Below are 16,062 nucleotides of genomic sequence, written 5' to 3'. Positions count from 1 at the left end.
AAGTTTCTTCCTAATGTTTAGGTGGAATCTTCTTTCTTGTCGCTTGAATCCATTGCTCCGTGTCCGCTTCTCTGGAGCAGCAGAAAACAACCTTTCTCCCTCCTCTATAGGACATCCTTTTATATATTTGAACATGGCTATCATATCACCCCTTAACCTTCTCTTCTCCAGGCTAAACATACCCAGCTCCCTAAGCCATTCCTCATAAGGCATTGTTTCCAGGCCTTTGACCATTTTGGTTGCCCTCTTTTGGACACGTTCCAGCTTGTCAGTATCCTTCTTGAAGGATTATTATTATTATTATTATTATTATTATTATTATTATCGATTATTATCGATTATTATTATTATTACGTTTTGTCAATGGTGTTCTGCAACTTGGGCAGGCATGCCTTCAAATGAGTTAAAAGGCACGTTTCCGAGCACAATTCAAAGTGTTGGTGCTGACCTTGAAATCCCAAAATGGCCTCAGCCCAGTATACCTGAAGGAGCATCTCCACCCCCATTGCTCAGCCAGGACCCTGAGGTCCAGCTCCAAGGGCCTTCTGGCAGTTGCCTCCCTGCGAGAAGTGAGGTTACAGGGAACTGGCATTCGGGCACATTACTGCCTCTGTCTGTGGAGGCAGAGCATAGCAGTCATTGATCGCCTTGCCCTCCATGAATCTGCCCAGTCATCTTTCAAAACCATCCAAGCTGCTTTCTAGTTACAGGTAGGTAGCCGTGTTGGTCTGACGTAGTTGAAACAAAAATAAAAAAATTCCTTCCAGTAGCACCTTAGAGACCAACTAAGTTTGTCATTGGTATGAGCTTTCGTGTGCGTGCACACTTCTTCAGATACCTGTTACATCCATGCTGCCTGTTACGGTACGGAGGAGAGCCTATCTATGAGCTGTGTGGACAGCAGGAGGAGGAAGGATGGGAAGGATGGCAATTCAAGGCAGCTTTGGGATTCATCTTCAAAAACCAAGGCCACGGCGCTTTGCTGCATTTTGCGGCCGAATTTCCTCGGTTTGTTTTCCCGGTGCCGCTTAATCTTCCCGGAAAATTTGCCCTGTTTCTGTTTCATGCCAGAAAGGAGCCTCAGATTTTCCTCCGTTAGGGTTTCCTGCCATGCTGCACATTCACAGACCTCTGTTTTTCTTGGTCTCTCTTTTTCTCTCCCTCCCTCTCTCCTTCTTCTCCATTCTCTGGCTGACTATCCACCCCCCCCCTCCATTGCATGGCCAATCTGAAGATGTCAGGCCCACCATGATAAGGCCTCGGAGGGTCTGCGTGAGAGTAACACTTGCATGTGCTTCGTGGCGCCAGGCTGCGTCTCGCCCCTCCCCCTCAGTCTCGTGCAGCAACTTTTCATCCGCCAAAACCACACATGACATCATCATCTCTCTCTCTCTCCCCCCCCCCACACACACCTCAAAAGTCGGCATGTGCTCAGAGGTGCAAACCCTGCAGGAAAAATTGGTACAGCAAAGTGGGAAGAAGCAAGCCAGAGGTTTGGTTACTTTGGCAAAGACGCCCGGTCCTGCAGAGCATCACCGGCCCAGACTTCACAAAGGTGGAAGAGCCTCACAAACTGCTAGCTCTGCACCCCCACCAGTTTCTACAGGGTTGAAAGAAGCTTATCTCTCTGGCTGATGGCCTTGAGGAGATGAGATAATGGCGGCTGGCTCCATCGCCCGGTTCTCTAGCCTTCCCTCCATTTCTCCGCCAATCTCCTGAGGGAAACTGTTGGCCAATGCAAGGAGAAGGCCATGGCGTCATCGGCGCAAGGGGAACTCTGGGCCTCTCGGATGAGGTTTCGAGCTGAACGTTAGCCAAGGCAGCCATGGGGCGATTTCAAGGCCAGCTTGTCTGGAAAGCTGGCTGTGTTAGTGTATCAAACAGGCAGCTTGTCAAACTCAAAGTGGTATACGTGGTCCTCATCACCCTTTGTAGTATATTCACAACCACCCTGTGAGGTAGGTTGGCCTGAGAGCTTGCGACTGGCCCAAGGTCACCCAGTGAGCTTCATGGCGGAGAGGGGATTCGAACCGGTGTCTCCCAGTCTGAGACTCTAACCACTACACCACAACCAGGTAGGGCTAACAGATCCCCTGCCAAGTTGGTGTAGACTGTACTGAGCTAGATGGACCTCTGGTCTTATATATCATATAATTGTTGGAACGGACCCTGGGGGTCATCTGCAAAGCAGAAATCAATCATTTGCCCAACGTTGGGCTTGAACCCCCACAGGGAAATTTCCAATGTTTGATGTTTTATCGTGTTCTTAATTTTATCATGTTTTTAATAGTCTGTTGGGAGCCGCCAACAGTGGCTGGGTAAACCCAGCCAGATGGGCGGGGTATAAATTATTATTATTATTATTATTATTAGTCATACGCACGGCCATCTGAAGGGTTGAACTCTGACCTCCTGATCCATTCCCCATCCCAAAATATCTCCTCCCTACCAGCGCCAAGCCCCAGATCTTTTATGCAAAAGAGGACAGTGGTTTGCATGAAATGAGCACTGGCCTGTTTATATGTATAGATGCATGTTTAGAAAGGGCAGCTATAATTCAAACAGAACAATAGAATTGTAGGATTGTAGTGTTGGGCTCCAAGGGTCATCTAGTCCAACCCCCTGCAATGCAGGGATCACAACAGAAGAATCCCTGATGGGTGCCCATCCAACCTCTGTTAAAAAAAAACCCACAATGAAGGAGAGTCCACCACTTTCTGAGGGTGTCTGTTCCACAGTTGAACAGCCCTTACTGCCAGAAAATTCTTCCTAATGTCTGGAAACCCAAGACATCTCATCAGAGTGACGGGAAGAGTGTGGCCAGCCCAGGCTGCTGTGTGTTGGGAATTTCAAGGCTGCCTGCCAGGGTCGTCTTAAGCATATCCAGCGCCGCGGTGCAAAGCTCCCTCTGGTGCCCCCTGTTTCCCAGAGGTTTTTTTTTAGGGACGATGGCACTGCCGGTGGGGCTGGAGGAGGTGGGCAGTGGCTGGAAGGTGGCTCCTCCAGCGGGGAAGAGGCGGAGGCTGGACGTGGCGCCTCCCAGCTCAGCTGGCTGCTTCGTGCCGCGGTGGCAATGGCAGACGGAGACTCCGGGCACGGCGCTGCTTCGGCGTGGCATGGTGAAGGTGGGCAAGGGCGGCAAGCTGATGCTGGGAGGCCCCACATCCAGCCTCCGCCTCTTCCCTAGCGCCCTCCAAAACTTGGCACCCTGGTGCCCCATGCCACTAGGCTCTATGGGTAAGATGCCCCTGCTGTCTGCTGTTTTAAACCAGACTTTCCCTCCAGATAGAGGACTGGCCTCTGTACAATAGGACATCTGACCACCTTCTGCAGAAACCTAGTCCCTTGGAATCAGCTGAGTAAAGTAAACTGGTTGCACACTGCCACCTGCTGGCACAAAACTGTATCATATTTGATGTATATCCGGGATGCAGAATCAGTTGCCCTCCACATCTCCCACTATGCACAAGAAGAGCCTGCTGGATCAGGCCAATGACCCATCTTAGCCCAGCATCCTGTTCCCACTGTGGCCAGCCAGATGCTTGTGGGAAGCGTGGAATTCAGGATTCGAACACAAGACCACTTCCCCTTCCTGTGGTTTCTAGCAACGGGGATTCAGACGCAATTAGTGACCATTGGGCCAGCTTGTTGGGGCTTCTGAGCATTTGGAGTCCAACGTAATTGGAAGGGTCACAGGTTCACGATCCCTGATCTTTAAAGGGGGCGGGAGAACAGTTTTGGGACAGAGATCCCCCATCAGTCCTGGCCAGGGAGGAAAGTTGGGTTCTGCTAACACGATCGGATGGGAGCTGTAGCCCCCCCCCAAAACCCAGAGGGCGCCAGGACCTCAAATACTGGTTTGCCAGATGCTATGGGGAGATACTTCTTGTTGGCGTCCGTCTCAAGAGGCAATGGAGTGTGCCTCTGGGGGTGAAGCCAAAGCACTGTGCCAGCAGCACCAAAGTGACCTCTCTGGGATGCAAGCCTGGGCAGTGTGTCTGGAGGTCCTGGGCTGCCCAGACGACAAGACCCCCCCCCTTCTGCCTCACTGATGTGGTCCAAAGGAAAACAGAGCAAGGCATTTGGCACCAGCTTGGTTGCAGGAGTTGCAGGAGGGAGGCATACTGTATAAGGTGCCATCTAACTGTCTTAGAGACCCCATTTGGGATTTGCGCCCACCCATCTTAGGCACTCCACTCTGGACCTGTGTAGGGTTTATTCCTTAGCCTATCCTGAAGATATCCCTCAAGGCAGCAGAGGTTGAAGGTCAGACTTCTCCTTTTCCTAGAAGGCCTATGTTCCCACCTGCCCCTCGTTGGAGGGATATACTAAGGACTGCTAAATCACGTTTGTTTTGTTTATTATCACATTCAACTCCCACATTTCCTCCAAGGCGTTCAAGGTAGCATACCTGGTTCTTCCCCTCTGCATTTTATCTTCACAACAACCCTGTGAGGTAGGTCAGACTGAGAGAGTGTGATTGTCTCAAGGTCACCCAATGAACTTCCTGGCTGGCTGAGGATTCGAACCCTGCTCTTCCAGCTCCTAGCTTAATGCTCTAACCCAGGGGTCCCCAAACTAAGGCCCGGGGGCCGGATGCAGCCCAATCGCCTTCTAAATCCGGCCTGCGGACGGCCTGGAAATCAGCATGTTTTTACATGAGTAGAATGTGTCCTTTTATTTAAAATGCATCTCTGGGTTATTTGTGGGGCCTGCCTGGTGTTTTTACATGAGTAGAATGTGTCCTTTTATTTAAAATGCATCTCTGGGTTATTTGTGGGGCATAGGAATTCATTCATCCCCCCCATTATAGTCCGGCCCCCCACAAGGTCTGAGGGACAGTGGACAGGCCCCCTGCTGAAAAAGTTTGCTGACCCCTGAACCACTACACCACACTGGCTCTTTCTATGCTGAATATAAACAAAACTTTGCAAGGAAACATATTTGGAATTGGGAAGACTAAAGCACATTGGCGGGCTGGTTTTCTTTCATGCACAGTTTATTTAATGAAAACAAAACCACTTATTATTATTTCCAGATAAAAGTGCACTTTGGGTGCCATTGCGTATATTTCTTTTGCTGCTTCTCAAGAAGGCTTCCTCCAATTTCCCGTGGCTTCCGGATCCTTCTGGTCCATCATTTGCAGCAGCGCTGCCGCCCGTTGGTGCAGGTGCCAATGGGCCTTTCATTGTAGAAGCAAAGTCTCCGGCAATGTCCATGGTTGTAGTGGCATTGCAGGCTGTCGTAGAGGTCCCCCGGCGCTGTTCAGAGAACCACAGGTTTGAGTAAAACAGAGACATCACAAGGCAAAACACTGCAAAAACCCACTTACAGCGAGACCGCGGTACTGGCAAGAACCAGTGCTCTAAACCACTGAGCCTCTTGGGCTTGCCGATCGGAAGGTCGGCGGTTCGAATCCCCGTGACAGGCTGAGCTCCTGTTGCTCTGTCCTAGCTCCTGCCAACCTAGCGGTTCGAAAGCACGCCGGTGCAAGTAGATAAATAGGCACTGCTGTGGCGGGAAGGTAAACGGCGTTTCTGTGAGCTCTGGCTTCTGTCACGGTGTCCCGTTGCGCCAGAAGCAGTTTAGTCCTGCTGACCACATGACCCAGAAAGCTGTCTGTGGGCAAATGCCGGTTCCCTCGGCCCTTGGTCACCTTTGACTGGACTTAACCATCCAGGGGTCCTTTACCTTTACCTTACATTTCCCTACTGGCAAGAACCAGTTTAGGAGGAACCTACCTTATAAAGTGAAAAGAAAACCTCCAGATAAGGTGCAAGGAGGGTTCTGCATGTGCAGTAAAAATAATAAAGGGGGGGGGTGTCTGAGTAAGAGTTTCCAAGGACTGGATGAAGAGATGGTGAGGTGATGGGGTGGCAGGTGGCCTCTGTGGAGTGCCTTCCATCAGCTTGGGCTGGGAGCCCAGCTACACCCCTATCTAGCTCAGTCCTGTCTACACTGACGGCAGCAGCTGTCCAGGTACCCAGACAGGTGTCTCTCCTATTCCTACCTGGAAATGCCATTGGAAATTGAACCTGGGCTTTCTCCATGCAGAGTCGACCCTCCACCACTGATCCACAGCCCTTCCTTGTGGCTATTTTGTCCCTGGAATCAAAAGCAGCTGAGCAGCGCTTCTGATCTGTTTCGCCCTGTTGTTGCCTCCTCTGTGCCTCAGTTTCTCACCTGCAGCAGACTGGTAGAGGAAGAGGAAAAGGACACCATACAGCAAGTAAAGCATCTTCATGACACCTTTGGATCCGTGAGCGGAGGCTTCGGAGGAGAGGAGTCTCGTGCAGCAAAGCTTTCCTGGCTCAGAAAGCGAGTGAGCCGAACAATCTCTCTGTTTATGGAGGGTTTGTAGGCTTGGGAAACCTTGCCAACGGTGGGCCAGGAAGCAGGCCAATGCGGTAGTCCAACCCAACTGAGCCTGGCACAAATATAACCTTTTGGGATGTGATATACGAGGCTGGCTGGAGACCAAGGGAGGTGTGCCATGGGGCGGCTCTGAGCTACCTGGAGCAGATCCATCCGTTTGATGCAAGACTTTCCTCTTCTTCTGGCCAAGTTGTTCCCTCAAGCGGAATTCTGTTGGGATTCTACCGCTGAGCAAGGATGCAACATGAACATTGGCAATGATACTAAAAACAAACAAACAAACAAACAAACAAACACACCCACAAACGTGGATCAGGCCATTCCACCTTTAAGAAAAAAGAAGAGGCGAGGGGACCAGGAGTGCAAGTGAAATACTACCAACAAATTATAACCACAAGATAGCAGAATTCTTTTTTCCCCTAAAATAGTTTTTCTTGGTTTTTCAATATATACAATTTCCCATTTTTCCTGCCCCCCTCCCCTGGACTTCCCTCGTACTTCCACTGTGTTTACTTTCAATTTATTCATCCTGTGTATTATTTCCCCAATTAATTCCTAATACATTTACATCTATTATTATTATTATTATTATTATTATTATTATTATTATAATATACACTTGTGAATGTTTACTCAATCCCGGACAAGGAGTCCAACTCTTCATGTTGCCTCTTCATATATATTGTAAAAGGTTACCATCCTCTTTTAAAGTCTTTGTTGTCCCTTTCATGTAATTTATCTGTTAATTTTGCTAATTCTGCATATTCTACAAGATAGCAGAATTCTGTTCAGTGGGCAGAATGATGTTTTCGGAGAGGCTCCCTAGTTTATGCCACAAATACCGTGTGTTGCCATTAGTTACACAGTGCAATGCCCTCCCTGATAACAGGCACAAGGCGTTCTTTTCTCCCCGTGTGACGTTGCTGAGAGTAGATAAGAACACACCACAATCTCCTGCTTAACTGGACCAAAGGTCTCTCTATCGTCCGTTTGAAATGGCAGCCAGTGAGGTCTTCGTTCACATTATATGTTTAGAGCACTACTGTGGAAGGACGTTTGGATCCAGAATTGCCTCCAGTCACTTAGGAACGCACTGTTAAAACCGTGTTTATGGAAGATGATCCTACTCGGCTACGAGTGATCGCCAAAGAAGAAGACTACTTTAAAAATGCCCCCCAAAGAATCCTGGGAAATGTAGTTTGTGAAGGGTGCTGAGTTCTTAGGAGACCCCGCTGGTCGCCTCCCTAGAACTCCAGTTCCCAGAGTTCCTTGGGAAAAGTTCCCTCCGTTGTTAACTCAACCTGGGAATTGTAGTACGGTACTGAGAGGGGAATTATGGGATCTCATAAGAACAAAATTAGTCATACATATGACTACCGGTAAGTATTGAAAAGCTGAATGTTTTTGTGATAGGTTTTTTTTGGGGGGGGGGGAGCAGACCCTTCTAAGTTCCTGGGTCCACAAATAAGCAATGGCCCACACTGGAATTTCCCTCCCATGAAAAAGCACCTCGGATCAGCTTGCTCTATGAAGAAACCTTGGCTTCCTTGACCTCCCTATTATGACCTAATAGAACTCATCAGTGCTGAGAAGCAGCCGGCCACCCAGGAAGGAGCCTTGAAACCTTTCCTACAGGCAAGGAGTCGATTCTCTTCTTCATGCTGCCCCCCACCCAGTACAAATGCCCTTTCGCTCTGCCCCTTCTCCCTTCCTGCCCCTTGCGCCCAGGCTTCCTGCCCCCAAACACCACTGTGACATCCCCTCTTTCTCTACTCAGCCCACTTCCTTCAAACTCCTCCTGGACACCATCGTGTCTGAGAATATTTCAGCCTAGGGAGCCAAAATGGAGTCCTCTATATGTTCTTGGGCTCCAGATCCGTTTACTCCAGTGGCCAAACAGCGATGGAGGACACTACCTGGGCTGCCCCTGTTTAGACGTTGTTCTTGGCAGAAATAAGGCTTAAGTTCAAGTAACGCCGCTTGGTCCAGCCCACCCATCGCTACTTTTCCTAACTTCTCTCTTTTCTTCCATACCTCAGCTCCTGTTGTTGTTGACTTGATTTGTTGCCTGCCCTCGACCCCTAAGATCAGGGTGGATCACAACAATTTGAATTGCAACATTACTCAACATTACTCATTACTAATACTAATACTAATACTTTTATTATTTTTATGCCACCTACCTGACTGGGTTCCCCCAGCCACTCTGGGAGGCTTCCAACATACATAAAAGCATAAAAAAACATTGAACATTAAAAAAACTTTCCCATACGGTGGAACCTCAGTTGTCAAACGCAATCCGTTCCGGAAGACCTTTTGACTTCCAAAACGTTCAATAATCCATCGAAAAACTAGAGAAATGCGTCTCGGAAGCCATTCGACTTCTGAGGCACATTCAAAAATGGGAGCATTCACTTCAGGGTTGCTGGTACTCGAAAGCCGAAACGTTCGATTTCCGAAGCGTTCGGCAACCGAGGTTCCACTATATGGCTGCTTTCAGATGTTGTATAGCTGTATAGTTAACTTATCTCCTTGGTTTGGGGGATTGCGTAACTCCTTACCCTCCAGCGTTTCTCTGATGAAAATAGGGACGTCCTAAGGAAAAGCAGGACATTCTGGGATCAAACCAGAAACAGGGACGGCTTCTGTAAATTCGGGACTGTCCCTGGAAAACAGGGACACTTGGAGGGTCTGCTATTCTTATGTACTGTAGTTTCCTTTAGAGTTACAGCATATACTGCTCATACAAAATGCCCTTCAGCTGGATAGCTCAGTGGGTTAGAGCGTGGTGCTGATTATGCCAAGGTTGCAGGTTCGATCCCCATATGGGACAGCTGTGTATTCCTGCATTGCTGGGGGTCGGACTAGATGATCCTCAGGGTCCCTTCCGGACAGTTTTATGATCCTGTGATTATTCTACCAATCTGAAACAGTTACTGTAGTTGCCTCTTCCCTGCCTGCTTGCTTTATTTGGTTTTCCCCTGCAGAACTGCCTCATAATTTGCAATCTGTCTGCATTATAAAGGTACTCGGGGGCAAAGATTTTTGCAGTGGAAGAGACCATGGAGAGCATGCTTATTTCTAGACAGACTCCGCTGGAGAAGATTTCTCAAAGAGCTATTCACTATTAATGCTGCAGAAGAAGAAGCCCTGTCCAATAAGAAGCACCGGCAAATTGTGCTCTTTTCCAGCTCCAGACCTTAGTGCTCAGAATTTCTCTTTTGCTTCTTGTCCTTTTCAGATTACATCCCAGCCAACTGCCATGAAGATTTTTTGCCTTCTCTTTGCTGGACTGTTCTTGGTCTTCCTGCCCAATTCAGGTAAAAACACCCACTGACTAACTAACAACCTGATCATTGAGCGATGAGGGAAGAAAGTCAACGCTGTTTTTGCAATGAAAGGCAAAATTATCTGCTTTGTACTTTCCCAAGCAATATGCAAACTGAAACACCTTCTGGCGGTTCCCTCGCTACGAGAAGCCAAGTTACAGGAAACCAGGCAGAGGGCCTTTTCGGTAGTGGCACCTGCCCTGTGGAACGCCCTCCTACCAAATGTCAAAGAGAAAAATAACCACCAGACTTTTAGAAGACATCTGAAGGCAGCCCTCTTTAGGGAAGCTTTTAATGTTTAATAGACTATTGTATTTTAATATTCTGTTGGAAGCTACCCAGAGTGGCTGGGGAAACCAAGCCAGATGGGTGGGGTATAAATATATTATTATTATTATTATTATTATTATTATTATTATTATTATTATTATTAACACAGCCATTCTTTGAAATTATCTGGATTTTGCAATGCAGTTCCACAGCCAAAATGCACCTCACAGGGTCATGTGTGCGTATAAATGCAAACTTTAGTAAAAATCGCATGCAAAAAATACTTATATTTGTGGAAATTGCTTTGCAAAGCCTGTGTGAGAGGTAATTGCATACCAAAAAGCATACACTGGGAGAAATTCCCACTTAAATCCTGGCAAATTTTAATGAGGACCCTTTTTTTTAAATAAAAAAAATCACTCTATACTTTGTCTTTCTAACTACCAGCAAGTTGAGGATCTAGCACAGAGCCACTTCCTTTGTTACCTTAATGCCCCACACTTTTAGAGGGTCATTAAATCACCAGGAAGCTAGCTGGCTATTCCAGGAATCAAATCCATGCTGGACCCAGGAATTAAAAGGGACTGAGGCATACAGCCTACCCTCCAACTCATAACAGTATTTTATTCTGTGTGTGTGTGTGTGTGTGTGTGTGTGTGTGTGTGTTGTTGTTGTTGTTGTTGTTGTTGTTGTTGTTGTTGTTTTAATGCTTCAGTTACACACACAAATAATATTCGTAAATAATATGCATATATCTCTATTGGAACTAAACTCAGCAAAGCCAGCTGCACAACACAGTCCAGGGAAACTTGCCACATCCCTTAAATCTCACCTTAGTTGGCACACTCCAGCCCAGGCTCCAAGCATAGGATAAGCAAGACAATAGGCCATTGTTCTTTTAGCTTGTGCAGTTTAACTATGGGCTCATGAGATCAACCACTGGAATCAAGACGCAAGACGGCTAAATGATATTAAAGAGTCATAGCTTTATTAGCAAACTTATACTGCTCAGGCCAATGACCTCCGCTGTTTGGGAGCAGATTGCCAGGGCTCTGAGCACATTCTGAGCTGAGGAATTTCTTTCTAGTACCAAATCTGAGTTGAGCTCACAGCTCACATCAACATCATATGTTTAAAGGACGTTCAAAGCACATGTCTTCCCCCACACCATGCAGTTAAAGGACATGGCTTCCCGCAAAGACTCCTGAGAATCATGGCTGACCCCTCACACTGAGCTACCCACCATGCTTAACAAACTACATATCCAAGAATTCTTGGGGGTAAGCTGTGTGCTTTGAATCTTTGGCATGACCACAGTCTTTTAATCCAGTGGTCTACTCCTCCTTAGCTTTTCTCATTTCAGCAGGTGGGAAACGTCATTTTGCCATTAAACAATTTGGGAGTCAGAAACCCTTGCCGATCTCCCATTTCCCCATCCCTGGTGTAGAAGACGCACTCCTCCTCCCTCCACACACGCCTTTCCTTGCGTGCCATGCCTTAGAATGCAAACCTACAGGCAGGAATGGATTTCCGTAAGCAACCCCTGGGAGCCTTTTGGCTGCAGAGCAGGGTAAAAATGCTGCGAGAAAGTAAAGCAATTAAGTAAAGCAAACACAACAAACATCTTTAATAGTTGTGTGTAGATTTCGTGCAAGCCTCAGCGGCTGAAAGCCCTTCTCCTACTTACACAGTTAAAATTAAGGCGCAGGATCCTTTCCCTCTCTTGCCACCCTAGTGATGCTCCTATTCCCTCCACTGGTAGGCATAGCGGACTTTGTGACCCTGGGCTGCTTCGTCCGAGGCGGGAAATGCGAAACGGACATTTGCAAAGAAAATGAAGAACAGATCGGGAACTGCTCCAAAACTGAAAAATTGTGCTGTAAGAAACCCAAATAAACGGTGTCTCCTGGATCCCAGGGGACCTCCTTTACCTGAAGATGTGGGCATCAGATCCGCACGCTGAAAGATCAATTAGGAGGAGGAGGAGGAGGAGGAGGAGGAAGCTGGCACCAGGCCCCTCCCTCTCCCGAGGGAAGTTGGCATGTGAGGAGAGGTTCTGGAAGGTCTTGTGCCCCAGACCTTCAAGGGCCACCACAATAGGGAACTCTTCTTCCGCTTTGGTCCTCACAAGAGCCCCCTGTCTTCGAGAACAGCACAGATTTGACTCCTGAAAGAATTGGTTAGGTGGCATGGGGGGCAAGGCTATCAAAGGCTGCCAGCCACAATGGTTGTGTCCTACGTCGATGTCGGAGGCAGTGTGTCTCTGAATTCCATTAGGAGAACCCGTCTGAGAAGTCCTGTTGGTGCCCAGAGTTTCTCTCCTTCCTGTCTGTTGCAAATTACTAGGCTGCAATTCTCCTGCTTCTTCCTGGTCGACAGAGAACCCTCCCCGGGAACTCTGATTGCTGGTAGGACTTCTCAGATTGGTTCCGCCCCCCCCCGGGCCCGGTGAGTTTTTAACGCTGGGAATCACAAATGGGGAGACTGCTGCTGTGCCCAGGTCCTGCACGTGGGTGTCCCATTCATGGTGCCTGGTTTGCTGCTGAGAGAACAGGCTGCTGGGCTTTGGTGGGTCTTTGGCCTCCTGCAGCAGTGACCTTTCTTCATGGCAGGGGTTGGACTAGATGTCCCTTAGGGTACCTTCCAACACTACAATTCTACGTAGAACCTGTTCTAAGCAAAAATCTGCTCTTATTCCCTTATGGGGTACACAAGAGCCTTATTGGGTTCTCCATCGGTCGGAGAATATATAACAGAGGCCAACCAGAGAAGTTTGAGAAGCAAAGCCTTTCCCCCCCCTGTTGCAACAGGGTCCTTCCCCTCACGCAGGAGAACAAGGAAGGAACCCAGAACAAAAGAGAACCTCCACTTTTATCAGTTTTCCCATCACCAAGAAACACCCCCAATACATCATTCCTACATCACAGCTATGTAATCAATACCTCACAAAAAAGGAGGGTTCAAGGTAGAAATCTGAGCACTTTTGACACCTCTCCTAGTCGTCCTATCACCCCTTCCAGGTGTGAATTCCTAAACACAAACAGCAATTAACATTTTCATAAGAGTTGATCACTGTTCTTTTGTTCAGAGGAGTCTTCCATTGTGAATGAGATACCATTGACAGGGAATTATGGCTCCCAAGTTGCTGTTGTTGTTGTTGATCCTTAAGCCTTCCTTAAGGCAGGGTTGAGTCCAAGCGGGAGGGGTTTAGGGTCTTTGAAGCAGAGTGGAGATGGGGAAGATGGCGTTGAACAGGATTCTGGGTATTGCAGCTGTCAAATTCGGTTACCCCTCTCTGTTCATAAATAATGGTGTCCTGATCTCCCCCCCCCTATCATTTTCTATAACAAACTTTATGATCTTGCCATCTGCTTGGAACCAGTTGGGAGCTGGGAGATCTCCTGGACTCCTTAGCAGAGCTGCGCAGAAGTGGCTTCAAGGGGGCTCCGTCATCCCTATCCTTCCCTGCTTGGGGGGTGGGGGACTCAGCTATGTCCAGGCCTATCCTGGGGTTATTGGGGGGCCGGGGGTTGTCTTCGACCTGCAAGGTGGTTTCATTCCAACTTCACTTTTTCCTCCTTTCCACCAGCCCTTGGTTGAGTCTTGGGTTATCAGGGTCTCAAAATCAGGCCTGTTTACTTTTTCGCTGGGTAGGCACACATACCGATGGAGATGGATTGAGGATTAAATCTTTAAATTAAAATTTAAACCTCCTGCCCCACGTGTGTGGGAGAAATAGGAGAGTTAACAGGCTGCGAAGCCCTTTCAGCAGAGTGGAAACACTTATGAGCTTTTACAGTTACAGGTAGGTAGCCGTGTTGGTCTGAGTCAAAGCAAAATAAAAAAAATCCTTCAGTAGCACCTTAAAGACCAACTAAGTTTTTACAGTATTTTGGTATGAGCTTTCGTGTGTATGCACACTTCTTCAGATGCACACGAAGAAGTGTGCATGCACACGAAAGCTCATACCAAAATACTGTAAAAACTTAGTTGGTCTTTAAGGTGCTACTGAAGGAGCTTTTACAGCTTAGTGGAAGCTAGGAATTAGGCAATTACACCTTTTTTGTCTGTGTTCTTGTTATGCACTAAGCTTGGATCCTAGAACAATAGGCAAGTAGGATCCTAGAGTGCAACAACTGTTTGGCTTGCAGGAAAAGACCAATCAGGCTCCAGGAGGGAAGCAGAATCAGCCAATCAGACGGGACTCATGTTGTAAATATTGTATATAAAAGCCTGAGGTTTTGGGGAAAATTCAATCACTGTTTTACAAGCTGCAATAAAGACAATGAAATCACTACAGGACTCGGAGTATATTTCAAACCCAGAGATGCATTTTAAATAAAATGACACATTCTACTCATGTAAAAACACGCTGATTTCCGGACCGTCCGTGGGCTGGATTTAGAAGGCGATTGGGCCAGATCTGCCCCCCCCACCGTTAGTTTGCCTACCCATGATATAAACCACGTGTCTGAAATAGTGCAGGAGAACAATCCTAAGGCCATTTTGACTCTCACAAATTGACTTCAAATATTTCTCTGCAAGGAGGAAGGAAATGGGAAAAGCTTTCCAATTGTCTTTGGACTGCAGGGGCTCACACCTCCCCTTTCAAATACAGTCTGGCAAGTATCTGTTAAGCTGAGCACTCTCTCAATATGTGTAAGAGATTCAGGAAGTATTTACCATCTCAAAGATATGGCCAGGCTACCCAGAAAAGGCAAGCAGATAAGGCATTATCACAATATGACCCTCTGCTTCATGCAGGAATTTAACTGGCACTCCCGACAGACATGACTGAAGCTGGGTGTGTTCAAACCATCAGGCGCCCCCCCCCCGACCAGCCTTGGTTGAGCTCAGTGGTGGAGGAAGCCACTGTGTCACCCGGGGTGGGAAATTGCTATGCCGGGGGTGGCGTCACTACGTAATGACGCATGTGTCGCTACGTAATGACGCATGCATTGCTATGTAACGAAGCTGTGCATGTGTACAACGTAGAGGGGGATCGCGTCCCCCCACGACTTCAAAACGGAGCCTCCAGCCTCCAGGTAGAAAGCCTCGCTCGGCATGGCGGGCAGGTGCCACCCTGGAGCTGGAGGGGGAAGACAGTCGGCGCCCCCGACTCTCAAGCCTCCAGCCCCCTGGTAAAAAGCCCGTTCGGCGCACTGCAGCACGCTGCACCGCACCGTACCAAGCAGGCTTTTTACTGGGAGGCTGGAGGGACTTGGCTTGGGAGTCATGGGGTGGGGCGCCGACTGTCACCCCCCCCAGAGTGGAACCCGGGGCAGACCACCCCTATCGCCCCCCCTGCTATGCCACTGGTTGAGCTGACTGCTTGTGGGTGGTTGGAAAACCGACGCGGAGTCACAATGTTCTCCTGATTGGTGGGGGTCTCTCTCCAGCATCTGGAATGCTACCCCCACCACAGTTCCACTTGTGAAGATTTGTTGAACAGAAATCGGGCAAGCCTCTATCGGATTATACCTTATTGATTAATTGCGTAAATTATACCTAGGCAAAGTGCTGGTGGAGGTGTGTGGGTGTGTGATGAAGCTGAACCCCGCCAACCAGGGATTCCCTCTAACCAATGAATTCCCTGCTCCAGTTTTGTGGAATTTCCAGACAAGAGATCACAGCCGCACCATGGATGTAAAACACAGGGCTTCCCCCAACGAATCCTGGGAACCAATCAGCAGAACAAAGCTGCAATTCCCAGCACCCTTAACAAACTACAGTTCCCAGGGAGCTGTGTGCTTTAAATGTATGGTGTAGCTGTGACTAGACTTTTCTCCCAGTCTCCTGTCTGGCAGGAGATGGCAACTGAGGACACTGATCGCATCTGGCCCTAGATGTGTGTTTGTTGCATAAGCTGTTTGTTGATAGCTGTTGGTCTCCAGCTACTAAAGTCTGTATTTGCCTTACAAAGGTATAGTACCTACCCGAAGATAACCCCCCCACCCACTCCTGCTTCCCATATCAGCAGCCCACTGGCAGGCAAGGTGGCAACAGTTTATTAAAGCAACAAAACAGAGAAATGGGAGGTGAAGGGACAGGTTCCCCTTGGCAGGGAGAGAAGGCGGAACTCCGCAAA

General features: G+C 48.2%; 1 protein-coding gene and 1 long non-coding RNA gene across 2 annotated transcripts; one reads left to right on the top strand and one right to left on the bottom strand.

Moving 5' to 3' along the window:
- Positions 1 to 4,981: 4,981 nt before the first annotated feature.
- Positions 4,982 to 6,456, bottom strand: LOC148686459 (beta-defensin 13-like). The gene is made up of 2 exons (XM_088666921.1): positions 6,184 to 6,456; positions 4,982 to 5,261 (listed from the first exon to the last, which is right to left on the bottom strand). The coding sequence occupies exons 1-2, from the start codon at positions 6,242 to 6,244 to the stop codon at positions 5,137 to 5,139; spliced, it is 186 nt and encodes a 61-aa protein (XP_088523047.1). The 5' UTR covers positions 6,245 to 6,456; the 3' UTR covers positions 4,982 to 5,136.
- Positions 6,457 to 6,704: 248 nt separating this feature from the next.
- Positions 6,705 to 13,841, top strand: LOC118082981 (uncharacterized). Its single transcript, XR_004692328.3, has 3 exons — positions 6,705 to 7,754; positions 9,617 to 9,695; positions 11,737 to 13,841. It is a non-coding gene; the product is annotated as an uncharacterized LOC118082981 (long non-coding RNA).
- The last annotated feature ends 2,221 nt before the right edge of the window (positions 13,842 to 16,062 follow it).

The sequence above is a fragment of the Zootoca vivipara genome, chromosome 3, assembly GCF_965207765.1.
Source record: "Zootoca vivipara chromosome 3, rZooViv2.hap1.1, whole genome shotgun sequence".
In the NCBI taxonomy this organism is placed as follows: domain Eukaryota; kingdom Metazoa; phylum Chordata; class Lepidosauria; order Squamata; family Lacertidae; genus Zootoca; species Zootoca vivipara.
This window is presented reverse-complemented; position numbering and strand designations above follow the sequence as displayed.

Coding starts and splice junctions, on each gene's coding strand:
- LOC148686459 (XM_088666921.1), bottom strand. CDS start 6,244: ATGAAGATGCTTTACTTGCTGTATGGTGTCCTTTTCCTCTTCCTCTAC. Junction 5,262..6,183: donor CCTCTACCAGTCTGCTGCAG/GTGAGAAACTGA, acceptor TTCTCTGAACAG/CGCCGGGGGACCTCTACGAC.